This window comes from Sinohyriopsis cumingii, chromosome 8 (assembly GCF_028554795.1).
Source record: "Sinohyriopsis cumingii isolate HCF-2022 chromosome 8, ASM2855479v2, whole genome shotgun sequence".
Taxonomy (NCBI): Eukaryota; Metazoa; Mollusca; class Bivalvia; order Unionida; family Unionidae; genus Sinohyriopsis; species Sinohyriopsis cumingii.
Window position 1 is genome coordinate 70526709 of NC_142968.1, and position 17250 is coordinate 70543958.

General features: G+C 35.1%; 2 protein-coding genes across 2 annotated transcripts in view; one reads left to right on the forward strand and one right to left on the reverse strand.

The window, feature by feature from the left end:
- LOC149793780 (echinoderm microtubule-associated protein-like 2) overlaps positions 1-5672 on the forward strand; it is a 71187-nt gene extending 65515 nt beyond the window's left edge. Inside the window, exons 25-26 of the mRNA XM_089969049.1 lie at positions 2340-2569; positions 4670-5672. Of these exons, the coding sequence (XP_089825175.1) occupies positions 2340-2569; positions 4670-4792 (353 nt within the window). The 3' untranslated portion in view covers positions 4793-5672. The remainder of the gene's footprint in view (positions 1-2339; positions 2570-4669) is intronic.
- A 4973-nt stretch (positions 5673-10645) lies between these two features.
- LOC149793782 (corticotropin-releasing hormone-binding protein-like) overlaps positions 10646-17250 on the reverse strand; it is a 36764-nt gene continuing 30159 nt past the window's right edge. Inside the window, exons 4-8 of the mRNA XM_089966459.1 lie at positions 16862-17072; positions 15232-15407; positions 13407-13515; positions 12614-12782; positions 10646-11356 (exon numbers count right to left, since the gene is read on the reverse strand). Coding sequence (XP_089822585.1) covers positions 12637-12782; positions 13407-13515; positions 15232-15407; positions 16862-17072 — 642 coding nt within the window. The 3' untranslated portion in view covers positions 10646-11356; positions 12614-12636. The remainder of the gene's footprint in view (positions 11357-12613; positions 12783-13406; positions 13516-15231; positions 15408-16861; positions 17073-17250) is intronic.

Genomic DNA, 17250 nt, shown 5'->3' on the forward strand with positions numbered 1-17250 from the left:
ACCATTTACAATGTTGAAAAGTTAAAAAGATATCCATGTGCTAACTCCCTTTGCTTGGTACATATTTGTGCCTTCTTGCTGAAAGCCGGTATCAGCAATTAAGGCAGTAAGTTAGGTTCAAAATAATATTTTTTAATAAATGTACCAATTAATAAATGTTATATTATCGCAAGACTGTTACTAAGAAGGTTAACGTGCATATATAATATGTAATACGAATTTTAGCACCTAATGACGTAATATAAAAAAATATCATGTAAATAGTGGAAAGATAAGGCGTACTGATAGAATATCCAGTTTCGTTCCAAAAGTATTATACTATTCTGTAATGCTGTTACTTTCAATAAAATTAGTCGTTTCGGCATGTCGTAAACGAATCTTACAGTTTTGCTCAATAGATAAAATTTTACGAAACTCGTCGTGTCACAAAAGGAATCTTACATTTAGACTGATTTCAAATGAAATTTACGAAACTCATGTCATAAAATTAATCTTACAGTTGTGCTCATTCTATACGAAATTTATGAAACTCGTCATGTCATAAAAATAATCTTCCATATGAAAATTACGAAACTCGTCGAATAACTATATTTTGCTCGCCAATGCTCGAACAAAGATAAATCCACTCGTTTCATAAATTTCTTTCGAAATGGCCACTCATATTTAGATCCTGTTTTGCTGTAATTATGGTTAAGATAACTGGGGCAATATATTTATTTTTCCATGAAAATGCTGCAGATATGTCTTTTGTCGATTTGGGATTGAGAGAGATCACTACTTTCATGACTGTTTAAAGAACGAAAACGCGTCTGGGCTCTAAAGAACCAATCGTTTGGTCAATACAAGGCATCTACTAAACAGAGGCGGATATGTTTGATCATAAAACTCATTTTATCTCACGTATCTAATAGATACAGAGCTAAAACAAGAGGCAAATACATCCTTGTGGAAACTGACCGTTTCGTTGGCCTATTGGTTATAGCGTCCGCCCCGGATACGGGATGTCGTGGGTTCGATCTTCGGCCGAGTCATACCAAAGACTTCTAAAAATGGTACTTACAGCTGCATCGTTAGGCCCTCAGCTTTGAGAGGTTAGTGTTAGGTGTGGTCGGCCTGGTGTCAGGATAATGTGACTGGGTGGGACATGATGCTATATATCTGCGACATGATGCCACAGTGCTATACATCACTTTAAACTACCACACTGCAGATATCGTAGCGATATGACTGAACAATTGTTAAAGCTACATTAAAAATCCAAATCACACACACACCGTTGGAATCTGAACACTTGTCTACCAAACCGTTATGTCAGGAGTAAACCTGTAATTGCCTTCGATCAGTATATTAAGTTCTGAAACTTACTGATCACTGACTGGTCCATCATGACCTTGCAATCATCCTTTCTAATTAGTTTGCATATTTCTCCAAGACTTTCTTCACGGACAATGCATTTTTAACATAAAGGATTTAAGACAGGTAAACGAAAAGAACATTTTTGTCGTCTGCCGCTGGTCTTGGAGTTGTCATGAAGGACGGAAGTTTTTTATTAACTAAAAACTGATGCTCTTATATGTGACGTTTCGTTAAAATGTTCGTCTCCAGATATCCATAGTAAAATATATATATAAAACACCAGATTTTAGACCAGTCTTTGATTCTATCAATTTATCCTCGCACCACTGCCTATAGTTCCGATCTACACTGTATGGCGAAAACTGAGCTATGCATTTAAGCCAGTAGAAAAAGTAAGTAATTATTGCTTCGAATATTTTCTTTTGTTTCGTCCCTAACAAGGCCGTTTTTCACATGAATTATATTAATATTGCGCAACAGACGTCACTGACAAACCTACGTGCTCATAAGTGAACGATACAATTTGATAGAAGCATCATGTACATGCTATTTCAAGAATTATGAAGTTGTTGCCGTTGTAGGTTTTAACGTCATCCTTCAGCACAGGATAGGCTATACATGGCGACCAGCATAAATGGTGGAAGAAGAACCCAGGAAATCCCGAGAAAGAACCACCGACCCACGAAAACTTACTGGCAAGCTTTCCCACGTACCCACATTGGTCCAGCCCGAGACTTGAACCCACGCAGTCAGAGGTGAGATGGCAGTGATCCGTATCTGTAAGAGCTATAGACCACTCGGGCACTCGGGGCCCCTAATTATGAAGTTGAACTGTAAATCAATAATTAAGCATAAGGACATCTTGCAATGAGTCTGCAACAGACAGAAATAAATCGAGCAGAAAAATACAGAGTTCGACCAATCAATACAATAAGTTTAATTTGCTGGAAAGTTAAAAAATATAAATCTTTTGTTAATAATAGGGACATCTTCAAATGTGTCTGCAGTGGACGTAAATACATTGAGCGGTAAAATAGAGTGGACAACCAATCGATGCAAAGTAGACGCTTCATTTGCTGGGGCATTATGCGGAAAACAGCTGCATGATGTGGATGTCACTGCCCTTGACCTTCGATTGTCTGATTCCCTTCTTGCTGTAGGAGACAACAAGGGGAACATCAATCTATTCAGATATCCTTGTATCAATCCTGCGGTAAGTTAGGGACCAACAATTTTTTTTAAAAATGGGGTTGGGATGGGCATGAGATTTATTTGCCAAAAACTTTCTTTTCACTAGTGTCTTGAAAAAATATATTTTACGGTGATTTTGACGGACAAATTAGAAGTACTTTGAGGTAAAATAAAATATCCTGGTTCAGAAGAAACGTCAAGCCACTTTCCCTTAATAATCCTACAAACATAATTAAACACTGTGTGAGTACTAAGCTGGGGGCTGATACCTATATTATTCTCCCTTTCAGCTACACTGTGCCAAATCCCCTTGACTGAACATATAAGATGCTAATAGACTATGCTGAGGCGAATATAATCTATGGAAATACATTAGTCATGGTTCCCTGTTAAAAGTTCAAACCATGGTCCTTATGTACCACTGCCCACTGGTCAAATACCTTGTTTAAACGTTTCATGATTAATAAACTTTGGATCCATTGCAAGTGACCCGAATGCCCATGCAACATGTACATTAATTAGATAGCGAATTATGTAACAGCCATATCATGCAAAACAGCCTTTTCCAAACCCGATATGTCCAAACATTTGTTATGCACAGATCTTTACTACAACGTTGTTCTTCTCTTCCATGTAGCATTCGGCGGTAGATAGAAAAAAGGCAACATTTAAATAAATGTGGAGCAAATGTCATTTCGTGCGCATATACATATAGACGACCTGTGTATAAACCGTTAATTAGGACAATAATCTCCTTATTGTGTCCAAAATGCGAGGCAAGTTTATACGAAGAAAATAATTACAAAGAGTCTGCATCAGGGATTTCATCTTACGGTATATGTTTCCTTGTCTGGAAGGACATTTCAGATTTACGATTTTGATGGTAGTTTATATTGTCATTCTTTTGTTGGACTTCCTTAAAATTTCAGCTGCGATGAAACGACTTAATTGGATTTGTCAATGCGGTCATCATTTGCAACAGTGAAACTTCCATGTCATAAGGAAACGTAATTGGTAAACACACGCGAGAAGCCATATTCAGGCGCTAGAAAGAACGGATGGTCGATTGTAATTGACAATTCCATTTTGCAACTATATTGAAATTTCAGCAAACTGCATTCCTACAATTTCAGAATACTTTCTCCGTAAAGAGACTTTTAAAATATATCAATAGTAATTCAAAAATACCTATAAGATACGAAATATTTCAATCGAAAGCTAACTTAATACAGTTTAGCAAGCTGAAGTTGGACAAACCTAAGAGCGACTTGTCATAGAACGATTTTTCCTCACAGCCTATGTTTAAACGAATTCGAAAAGTCGTCCACGGCAAAGCTTTGTAGAATGAGATGATTTACTGAACATAAATAAGAAATGAAGTATTTTGTCGAATATACAACAGCATTGGAGAGATTGTCTTTATTTTGTAATAGGACCAGTATATTTGTGTCGTAGTTATATATATATATATATATATATATATATATATATATATATATATATATATATATATATATATATATATATATATATATATATATATATATATATGCCTTGCCTGTACACACGAACCCATATTCCCTCACGACAAAGCACACATCACCTGGGCTCGTCTGTGCAGGCAAGGAAATAGGTGCCGTTTACCCGCGGACCTGGGTTCGAATCTCCGTAGAGTACAAATTAAAAATTCTCTAACCTGTATGATAGTATTATTTGTATTAAAATGTTAATTCTGCCTACTAGTATCAAACATTCTTCTACAGAATCCAGGGATAGCACTTTCCGTTCTGTCAGGTGTATATTTATAGAATCCAGCAAAAGCACTTTTACGTTCTGTCTGGTGCATATTTATAATTCTCTATAATTAATCATATATGCCTTGATTTCTTTCATAGGATTCCGGAATGACTGTGTATATACATGATAATTAGCTACTGTGTTGTCATGCGAGTGTGTCTGCTACACACGAGTGCATATAACACCGACTGAGTAATTTCTTGGTGATGTGTGCTTATATATATATATATATATATATATATATATATATATATATATATATATATATATATATATATATATATATATAAGTCTTCTGCAGCCGCCAATACACATTTCCTTTCAGGCCTTTAGTCACGGATATAAAAGTCACGACATTGTTCACAACCTTTGCTTCACATTGTGTGGAAGATACCTGCTGAGCGTCGGAGGAAGGGATTCATGCCTCATACAGTGGGAAATTGTATAGTTATAAAACATGTGTAATGAAATTCTTTGATAGAGAAATGCATTCATATTCATCCCACCCTTTAGTGGTGTACATAGTTAGAAAATATGTGGTAACGGATTCAGTTGACTGATGCGGAAAACTCGTATACTAATTCTCTGACCACCGGAAATCGCCAAGTTTTGTCTGTCTTCAGTAGATGGAAGCCATTTCATTTATAATTTCTACAATTTTTATTTGCATATTTTTGTGTTTTTTTAATGTCGGTTCTTTAAGAACCGACTTGTCAACATTGGTAATGGGCCACACGCTGCGAGCCACACCACAGATTTTACGACAGTATACTGATTTTATTTAGCAATATGAGAAAGGATCATGAAACTAGAGCAGATGTTGAATGCTTTGGCAGCTGATTTCATATTGTTATACTAACAAATAAATTTAGGGACTTTTGTTGAGGAAGGTATCTCCATTACCACGGTGGAGCTGAGGTAAAACCGAATAATATGAATAATAATAAAAAAACAATATTATTTAATAATGTGCCGAAAAATTCAATAAAAATTTTATTACGTGAACGAATTCTTACACAGACACTAAAATATCAAAATGTTTTGCAAGATCCTTTGTTCTCTAACATGGTTAGGATCTCACAGACCATGATTAAAGATATCGGTATTTGCAATGGAAAATACAATTTTCTTTGTATTATATATCAGAAACGTGCATCTAAATTGAAGATGCATTGTGATTACTGTCAGGAACCTTCATTTTTAGTACACTCAAAAGCAACCGCCCCCCCCCCCCTTTGGTAAGATTACTGTCATCAACCTTTGCTTTTTAGCACACTCTTCAGCAACCACCATTAAAATAAATGCAATAAACTAACAACGAACAGTGCGAAATTAGCATCTAATTTGCCTGAGCGCTTTCGAGTCTTTAATGAGTCTTTAACAAAGGCAAATACAAAACAAAGACAAAAGAAACAAATAAAAAAATAAAAACGGTTGTGTTTGCAAAACTTGACACGGCTGTTTTAAAACGAAATAAACCTTTAACTATATTATGTGTCGACTAGTTTATTTCAGCTTGTTGCTGATACTGGAACATATTTGTATTGACCTAGAAATCGATGAGCCATAATGACATCTGTTATTTTATGTAAATTTATGTAAGCGCAAGTTATATCCCTTCGATAAAAGTTTTATTTCTGCCTCCGTAAGTTCAATATTTGAGATATTGACCATTGAGTTATTAACAGTTGAATTAGTTTTTACTATTCTTCCTTGTACGGCGATTTTTCCTCTTACGTTTGTTTTTAGAAGAACTTTTGCCAACTTTTATCGAAGGGTTTGAGTTTCTGTCCCAGTCCTAAGACATATGACAGAGGGATGTTGAAAAAGGACACAGAAGAGTTTAGCCGCCGATTAAGACTCAAAGCTCATTTTGCCTTGAAGCCAATACAAAGTCAGAGGAAATTATAAGCTGCGACCAACAAATATTTAGAAAGGAAGGTTATTGGACCCACCAAAAAGTTCAATTCCAAATCTAGAAGCCTTTATGAACTCAGTTGAAAACGACACTTTCAGACACATCAACCATACTAACAGATACTCTAATTTGATAAAAGAAGAAACAAATGCCCTCCATTCTTTCAAAAGTAGACCAGACATCATAATTAAGCCTGACTATAATGATTCCGCTGTGGTCGTTATGAAAAAGGGTCAATGCAACTATTTTACAGTATCATCAACAAGTTGAAACAAACTAGCTGAGACATAAAGAAGTTAAAGGTTTATTTCCTGTAAAAACAGCCATGTAAAGGTTTGCAAACGTAACGGTTTTTCTGTTTTATTTGATTGTCTTGTGTATGATTTGTATTTGCCATTGAAAAAGACTCATTAAAGATTCGAAAGCGCTCAGGCTAGTTAGATACCAGTTTCACACTATTTGTTGTCAGTTTATTGCATATATATATATATATATATATATATATATATATATATATATATATATATATATATATATATATATATATATGGCAACAAATGTCCGTATCAGAAAGGAGTCCGTATCTATGAGGTAATACAGTTTGGATTTGTTGCTTTAACGTACACCATGCTCCGTTATCTCGCTTTAAGTATATATCCTGTTGACAAACAATTAATCATCGCATGACATGATAATGAAATCCTGTTCTGTCCCTTGAGACAATATAAAATATTTTGTACATGTGAAGTTATAGGAATGAAAAATAGAATGAAAATATTATTTGCCAATAATTGTCTATATTTCCCAGTTAAATATATTATTTAAAGTTGTTCATACTACCCGAGTCAGGTAACGTACAAAAGCTCATATTCCGGTCTGCAGTTTTGACTGTTATGATCATCCTATGCATTGCAGTCATAGCTTAAGCCACTTATAACCTTACAAATTCTATTTATTTTTTTTGGCAACAATTTTGTTTAAATTTTTAGATGCATTTCTGCAAACGAATTCACGTGCTAAACTTTTTTTCTTCTAGAAAAACGTTAAATAAGCAGATATAATTATTATATTTTGCCCTCAGATGACACGTGTGTGTGACACATATAATTATTGCAATTTGCCCTCAGATGACAAGATTATGTTATGATACAGATGTAATTACTGTAGTTTTCCCTCAGATGACACGTGTGTGTGATACATATATAATTACTGTAGTTTTCTCTCAGATGACACGCGTGTGTGATACATATATACTTATTGTAGTTTGCCGTCAGAAGATAAGGTTGTGTGTGTGATACAGATATAATTATTGTAGTTTGCCCTCAGATGACAAGGTTGTGTGTGTGATACAGATATAATTATTGTAGTTTGCCCTCAGATGACACGTTTGTGTGATACAGATATAATTATTGTAGTTTGCTCTCATATGACAAGGTTGTGTGTGTGTGTGTGTGTGTGTGATACAGATATAATTACTGTAGTTTTCCCTCAGATGACACGTGTGTGTGATTCATATATAATTATTGTAGTTAACCCTCAGATGACAAGGTTGTGTGTGTGCTACATATATAATTATTATAGTTTGCCCTCAGATGACACGTGTGTGCTGCAGATATAACTATTGTAGTTTGACCTCAGATGACGAGGTTGTGTGTGTGATACATATATAATTATTATAGTTTGCTCTCAGATGACAAGGTTGTGTGATGCAGATATAATTACTGTAGTTTGCACTCAGATGACAAGGTTGTGTGTTTTATACAGATATAATTATTTTGCACTTTGCTCTCAAATGACAAGGTTGTGATTCAGATATAATAATTCTAGTTTGCCCTCAAATGGCGTGCGCGCGCGTGTGTGTGTAAGATAGAGAGATACATGATAAGTTGCCAATTACAGAGGATGTGAAAAAAGAATCTCTACGATGACAAATACATCATATCAGATTTAGGCGGTAAACACTGTTGCCTATTACCAACATCAGTTATACTTACGGCTTGAACGATATAAAATCTCTGACAAGTTATTACTCTTGTAACCAGCCTATGAACATATATTACTAATTATATATTTATTATTAAAGACAGATGTGTTCGGTGTATATCTTGTCACACAACCTTGCTGACTGTATCTTCCTGAAGATATTCACATTTTGTTTAAAAAAGTATGGTTCTTTGACAGAGTCTCGTGGTAATCAGTTAGATTTGTCTGAAAAGCAGGGCCGGCGCTACCAAATAGGCAAACTAGGCAGCCGCCTAGGGCGCTAATTTCAGGGGGCGCATTTCTCCATATCAACAACAGTTTCGAAAAATAAATAAATTTCAGTTTTATTGAGGGTCGTTATTTATCCTGGTTTATTTCATAAAGGGGCAAATAATCGGGTAGATTCAGTCTGACCGAAACACCAGGCTGACCGGAACAAGCAAAATTAGTGAGTGAAAATCGCGCGTATACGAAGCTTTCAGGACGTAATTACGTTCGCGTGTTTTTATAGGCCACGAGTTTTTCTGTGGAACTACGCGTATACGAAACCTTCAGTTTGCCACGGGGGGGGGGGGGGGGGGGGGGGGGGGCGCCAGAATTTAACCTTGCCTAGGGCGCCAGATAGTCTGGCGCCGGCCCTGCTGAAAAGGTTCTATTGATTTCACAAATATATTCAAATACCAATGCTGTGTTCCTTCCTTGACCCAAATTAAATTTTCCTCTTGTTTAGAGTCTGGGTAGGTCATGTATTACATAATCTTACCTAATTATGTAACAATTATTGATTTTCTCACAACTTTCGCTATTTTGTATATTTTAATTGCGTGGGTACAAACATCAAATTGTTTATTTTACTTATGTATTACAATAAAGAAAAACAATGAGCTCTCAATATTGTTTTGTCTTCATATCCAGCCGTTCTTAAGAAACTTCTTCGAATATTAGGTTTTTGAAATATTGGATTAATTGATCATGGTTATAGGCTTATCGCAGTATAAGTTTTTCCTAATCATTCACAAAGTAAATTAAGTCTGATAACTTTGTGAGTGATTAGGTCAAACTTGCACTTTGATAAATAGCCAGCCATGGTCAGTTAATCTTTACAATTCAAATTATTCTCCTTTATGTCGTCCAATGAGCGGACTCCATTAAGAAAAAATCCCACTAGGTATAGGCAACGAATAGGTTTATTTCACGATCGTCTGCACGTGGTGCGATAATACCAACCGTGATCTCCGCTTGCACAGTCAATCTTATAGCGAAGTCTTGATGAGGGAGAGTGATTTTTTTATTGAACAAATATACTTTGGACAACAACAACAGAAAAAAAGAAACGAAAATGTAATATTAGCAAGCACCTGTTGTTCTTATGCCATATGACCTTGACATTGTCTAACAACCGCCGATTGATTCAATGAATTCATATTCAAGCAAGGCGGCAGTAATTTAGGACGACACAGCTGCTTGTTAAGCCTAAAATATTCTTTTGTTTCGCAACAGCGTTGAGTGTTTTAATGTAGAAATGGCCGTACGGTTATAGCGTTTTAACTTGTGACTGGAGATTTTTATCGGAGGTTGCACATTTTGTGTCTCAAATCACAATGTGGGGTGGAGGGAGTGGAGTGGGAGAAGTAAGAATTTGAGTGGTGTTGGTGCAAGGAGTTGATATCGACAAATTTGGACCAAGCGGAGACTGGAGACGGGCTTTGGCACCAAAAATAGTCCCGCGAATTTACCTATGTGTTAAGCATTCCGGACCAGTGTTTCATCACGTAACCGTTTATATTCAGTCGCATGGCAGAAAATGAGGTCCATTGGTATACAAGTATTATCATTAGACAATGTGACATCAAGATGTAGAATAACAAAGAATATATTTGCTGAATACATAAACTTCTGGCGAAGAGATTTGCTAATAATAGAAGTCTTTTCCACTCCAAGCAACCCCGGGATATTCTAGCGCTTTCATATGGAAAGTGAAGAAAGCTGTATTGAAAAAGAAATTGAAGAGTCATATTCAAAGAACGGCTCTACAATCCCGTTTTTTGCTGCATTTTCTGGGCAAGCACTAAATCGAAGACTAATTAGCTGCCAAATCCATCTCTAAATACCATTTAAGCCATATAACTTTAAAAGATGGAAATATGAAATTAACTTGGAAAAGGAAACAGAAAATATTAGCTAGCTTCCAGTAGTTTTTAAACCATTGTCTTTTTTTCATTAAAGTCAAAAATGGAAACAAAATCTCTGAGTTCTAGTAGAATTGTATTGAAGAATTTTAGTTCATAGTTCCGGAAAGACTTCCATTAGTCAAATATCGACAAGCAAGGTAGAGAATGGCGAAGACTTGAGTGGCTCCTAAGTGATTATAACCAAAGAAGACATCCTGAGAAGACTATGAACAGCTTTTCAAACATTTTATTACACCTGATAATGTAATCTCTTGACGAAGATGGCATTTTATCGCTTGCTGAGTGCATTTTAGACGTCGATAACTTGTACAATATGGCATGTAACGTTGTGTTTCTCTTTTGTATTCTACCACTATCACAAAATTTAAGCTAAATACAAAAATACGTCATTTTAATTGACCAGATAACCTAGTAAAATTAAGGAAGTTCAAACTTGCCAACGCTTGATCCACCTCTAAAGTTACGTATAAAATCATCTTCCATACTGTCCTGTCCAGTGTCTATTTTGAATACTATTGTTCAATCCTTCTCTCTGGAATGGTCAGATAGGCTCACGATTGCATTTGCTAGGATAAAGTTTAAATATTATATTATATATTGTAAGGCAATAATACCTTATGTGATATGACTCTTTTTATTTTCCTATTGTCTATAGAAGTAAGGTCTCATTATTTAATCTCCAATATATATATATATATATATATATATATATATATATATATATATATATATATATATATATATATATATATAAGTCATTAGGGAAAATAATTAATTTTGAGACGTATTTTGGTCGGTAGCAATACAGATCTGCAATATATACAAATGAGCATATCAATCAATCGCGGTCTACTCCCGATCATAAATGACAAAGAAAGGCGAAGCAGCTGGTAAACCAATGCAAACGTTGAAATATGTCCTGAAAAAAAGAAAAAAGACCATAAGCTAATTTCCAATTGAAATGGATACAATAAATTGAAAATTATATTAAGTTCCCATCAATATTTAGTCAGTGAGACTCAAAAGCACATACATACATGCAAGCATACATACACATACATACATACATACATATATACATACATACATGGATACATACATACATACATGCAAGCATACATACACATACATACACACATACATAAATACATGCATACATACATACATACATACATACATACATACATACATACATACATACATATATACATACATGGATACATACATACATATATACATACATACATACATATATACATACATGCAAGCATACATACACATACATACATGCATACACACATACATACATACATACACACATACATACATGGATACATACATACATACATGCATACACACATACACACATATACACACACATACATACATACATACATACATACACACGCATGCGTGCATGCATACACACATACATACATACATATATACATACATACTCTCAGTTGCATGTTTAAATTACTAAAAATTACAATTTTGTTGCTGCTTTATGAAAGACGACAGCACATCACTTCTAATGCTTTTAAAGTTGAACCCTTCTTTTACTTTTAAGGAACTGCACTTATGATGTAAGTTTAAGTATAAACCTGTACATAAGAACAAAATGTGAATTACGTAACATAGAAGATATTATTTATTGGAACTGACGTACTTGTGTATGTGTGTGATTTTGATTTTTACCGTAGCTTAAAAAATTAGCAGTCATATCACTACGATGTCTGCAGTGTGGCAGCGATGTCTAGTTCTGGGGCATCATGCCACAGACATGTATCAGCATGTCCCACCCAGTCACATTATCCTGACACCAGGCCGACCAGTCCTAACACAAACCTCCCAATGCAGAGCGCCAAGCGAGACAGCTGCAAGTATCATTTTTGTAAGTCTTCGGTATGACTCGACCGGGATTCGAACCCGCGACTTTCCTCATCCGAGGCGGATGTTTAAACCACTAAACGACCACCAGTTGACATATTTTATAAAAAAAAAACTATGTTCAGCATGATAAAGGTTTTATAAACATAATATATTAATTTCGATATCTGGAACAAAAACAAAAACCATTAACATCACAAACAACCAAATTCTATTCATTATCGAACACAGAGACCACCTTTCCCTAAAATGATATACTATATCAAACAGAGCACGCGCTACTTACATATATAGAACTGTTTGAAGAAATTAACAATGGCGTGTAGCGCCGGCAGCGAACTTGTCGTGCTGGGAAAGCGGCCAGAAGATGAAAGTCAGAGAGTTGTAGAAGTTGCCACTAGAGACCATTCTGACCACCGAGTTTTGGCAGCCCAGTACAACATCAAATGTTTTGTCTGCAAAAGAAACACAATGATAGATTAGCGGCATTGTGTACAGCAAGGATGCTGCAGAATGCTGAGCAACACTTAAAACAATAACAATTTAACAAATAACAATTTTGTCACGATTTCAGAGCTAATAATGTAGTACGAGAAGACTATGGATGGTTGCGTAGTTTGAAACAAAAATGGATAATAAAATATTCGAGTGCATCCAAATTTTACATAGCTGAATATGCCGTTTGAAAGCTAAGATGTGTTCAGCATACACAATTTTAGGCATTTTCACAGTTGTAAATATACCAATACACAATTATGTGTGTGTGTGTGTGTGTAACGCTTGCTAACATTCCCCCCAAACTATAATTATATTGTGTCTTATCCGATGGTTCTTTTATCAACCTGCCTCTCAACACAGAAACTTTAGTTATAGAAACCCCAACAATGAATAGTGGCAGCATGTTTCATTGTGTTTCCTTTTTGATCGTTATGGCTAAGAGGACCTATGTCTATCAATATGCAACTCAGTCTTTATTATTTTTTATTTTATTTTATTTTTATCGAGGATTGGGGTGCGTCAGGCAATACAATAAGCCCCATGAAAGCTGCAATAATAATATTCACTGGCGCAAGGCTTACCTGTGCTTGATTCCTGGCCACAAAACACAGCTTCTGTTTCCATGTAGGCTGGGTCGAGTCCTGATCCATCCAACAGTTGTACGTAATCTCCACCACCGAAATCCGTACACTGCGAATAAAAAGCAAAGATGTTGTTGATTTACACTTAACGTGTGCAATAAGGCTAATATATCTGTAAAAAGTAAATAATTATATAAAGATTATTAACGAGGTTAGAGAAACAACAGACTTTGTACATGCCGCGGCTATATTGTATGAGTGTGCTTTAAGAATATCAATAAGTTTACTGGTTTTTTTCTTCTTTTAAATACACCTAAACAAATATTATGACGCACTGGTGCTTAATTGTGGATACTTGTCTATTTGTAATTGTGGAGGAATCGACTTTAATAAAGTTTTGTATTGTTGTCCCTTTAAAGTTTTTATATATAATCCATGATAATCTGAGTGTATATTCAATAACAGCCGATTCCACTAAAATATAGTGACATAAGTGCATAACATAAACAATTAGTGTAAGTCATCTGTACAGTACATACACTGGTTTCAACTTCAGCATCTGACGCAGGATTTAGTTTGACTTGCGAATCATTATTTATCTCTGCACGAGGACTAATACTGAAGTACATTTTCAGAGAACTTATCTATACAGCCTATACTGGGGAAAGTGTTTGTACATTACCGTATAAATAGTGCGGTTTACCGATTTAAATATTGTGGCGGTATTTGTCTCTAATCAATAGTAACCGCTGTATTGCACAATAGAAAGCAGTTCCTTTATTCACGTGAATGCTATATGTGTATTGTCGCGCGCGTTCAGTATCGGGGAATATTGAACGATTCTGACAATGTAAAGTTAACGGGGGAAAAAATGAGCATATAATAATATCATATATTGTTATAATATTGTCCGCTTTGAATATTCGTGGTCGCATTCAGAACGCAAGAAAAGAACATTAAACTACACAGCATAATACTGACTACACGGTATAGGCACAGTTTTTCATGAAGTTCGAAAGAAGCAAATGAGCATCCATTTTTTTAATTGACGATCTCAGCTGTATACCTATATTGAAAATATCCAAGAGATGCAGATAGATTTTTGGAAAACATGAGCAATTCATGACTGATCCAATGGCGTAACAAAAAATAATTGTCATTACCGGCATTTTGGAACTAATGGAGATATTATTTTAAATTGTCGTTGCTGTATTGCATTCACAAATAAACGATCTCATGTTGGCTTTGTAGTACACCTATCGGAATATTAGAATGTATGTAATTGCCTTTGCTTTCTGTTATGGCCGTCTAACTATGAGATTTTGTTATATCTTCACCATGGACACATTGTTCATTAACGCAGATGCATGTGGCAGTCAGGTAGAATTTGACACTTAATTGCACCTTTAAATAGACGGATACAATCATTAAAATATCATTTTTCTAGGTCTCAGTATAAAATACGTTTTAAACCTGGGAAATTAATCGATTAACACACACACACACACACACACACACACACACACACACACAGAGATATATATATATATATATATATATATATATATATATATATATATATATATATATATATATATATATATATACAATACTATCTTACAGTTGAGAGAATTTTTAATTCCTTATGAATTATAAACTCTCTAACCTCTATGATAGTTATATTTGTATTAAGTAATGATTCTGCTTAGTTTCATCAAGCATTTTCCGGTAGAATCCAGGGAGAGCACTTACCATTTTGTTGTATATTTGTAATTCTCTCCCTGTGTATATATAAAACATCGTACCATATAGTAAGTCGTTTTACCTTGTTAGTAAGACCTGTTTCTCTTTTGATGGATGTCCTTTCCCCAGACACGCTCACATCCACATTTACCATCTTGATTCTCACTGGGTTGATAATGGACACAGTGCAATTCCTTCGGAGACCAAAGTTCTTCATTGTAAAGACGCCTTCCGTAGTCATAGCCATTACGTTACATGCTGAAACGACGAACAAACGGGGATGGTGCAATGATTGTTTGTTTGTAGCTTGTTTTTCTGTCCGTCCATTTTTAGTGTGCCAGCTTTCTTGCCATTCCTACGGTTTCTCGTCCTTACTACAATTGTCTTTCCAAAACAGGTATAGTAGCATGGGCAAAGATATTGATCGATTAATTGACATATCCTCTGAATCAATCACTTGGTCATGTTTAATAAATCGGACAGAAATATAACCAATATCTGAAATCAATGACTTTTGTATAAGAAGATGAATTATATTCATCTATTTTAACCTTTCATGTATATGAAATTTGTAAGTTGATAATGACAATGCCAAAATGTAGAAATAGTTGTATTCATATATTTATACTTACAAGCCTAAACTGCCAATTGCCAGAATTACCACAATAATAATAAAATCTAACAATATATTATAAGGTATACTTATGTCTACATCATATATATCCATACAGCAATCACTAACAGCAACTAAGAACCAATGCGTTTGTCAATTACATCATTTCTTTCCAAGGATTTTTGAAAACGGCATTATCGTAAATCATCCTGTGTGTTTAAAATTAAAACGAATTTGAGTTTTTTTCAGCAGGCTGTGTTTTCTCAAGTTTCAAATGATGATTATGTAATAAAACAGTTTTGTGCTTAAGGTTTCGTCTTGGAGCATTGTAGACTATTTGACACACATAAATGGACAGACACAATGACTGTGTAATATATTTAAAAGGAAATAAAAATCTAATAATCTTTACCAAATTTCTAAATTAAAATATGTACATATTTGCCCATTGGAGTTATTGGGTCTAAACGGTTTGGTGAGATGAACCAACTTTCGCCACAGCATGCCACTCTACACTCTACACCAGGGGTGGGCAAACTACGGCGTGCGTGCCGCATGCGGCCCGCCAAGGCTTTCATGCGGCCCGCCGAGGGTTTTCATGTGGCCTAGGATCAAGTCATCAGTCGCACTGACTCTCTTTATGTTACTCTGTTTATCCAATAAATGTGCTTCTTTTAAAGTTTAAGTTTAAGTTTTCAAATATTAACAACATATTAACAACTGAAAATTAATTAGATGTTATTTAGAAAAATCTTTTGTTTTGCTATTTCAAATATTAATTATTTTACTTAGTGAACAATACGACCCGCGACAAGGTGTAAATTTGTGTATGGGACACTTGCACTGGAAAGTTTGCCCACCTCTGCTCTACACGTTACACAAGATGGATACAAAGTACGTGTGACTAATATAAATACAGAGTTTTTGAACGTGTGCTTTAAGAAACTTAATGTTTGGATTGCTCTGGATTTATTAGCTTATATTTGGATATTATAATTGAGGGAATTTATCAGCCATAAACCTACATCTTTCATGGGTTGAAATGTACAGTCTATCACAGACGTGCAATGAGAAATAATCTAAATAATCCAAGTCTTACGTTGTGGGTTGATTCTGAAGCTGACTTTGACCTTGAAACCCTCGCCCGCTTGGGGTATCTGAAACTGAATAAGTGCCACGTTCTGGGACGAGATGTACAACTTATTCGGAGCTTCAGTCCCGCAGAACGTTCTGTACCTTTCAATCATTGGAAGGTTATGATCTTCCACTCCAGGGTAATATTGATTGTTCAGCTCCCACCCATCGAACACCTGAAGAACACGAAATATGATATTAATCTTTACTGTATGTTTTAGTGAACGCTAAAACACTCTGACAAGATATTAACGTGACTGTTAAAGCGTTCTAACGTGGTATTTCTAAGACAGTTGAAACATCCTGACATAGTATTTATGTGACTTTTAAACACTCTGACATAGTATTGTTGTT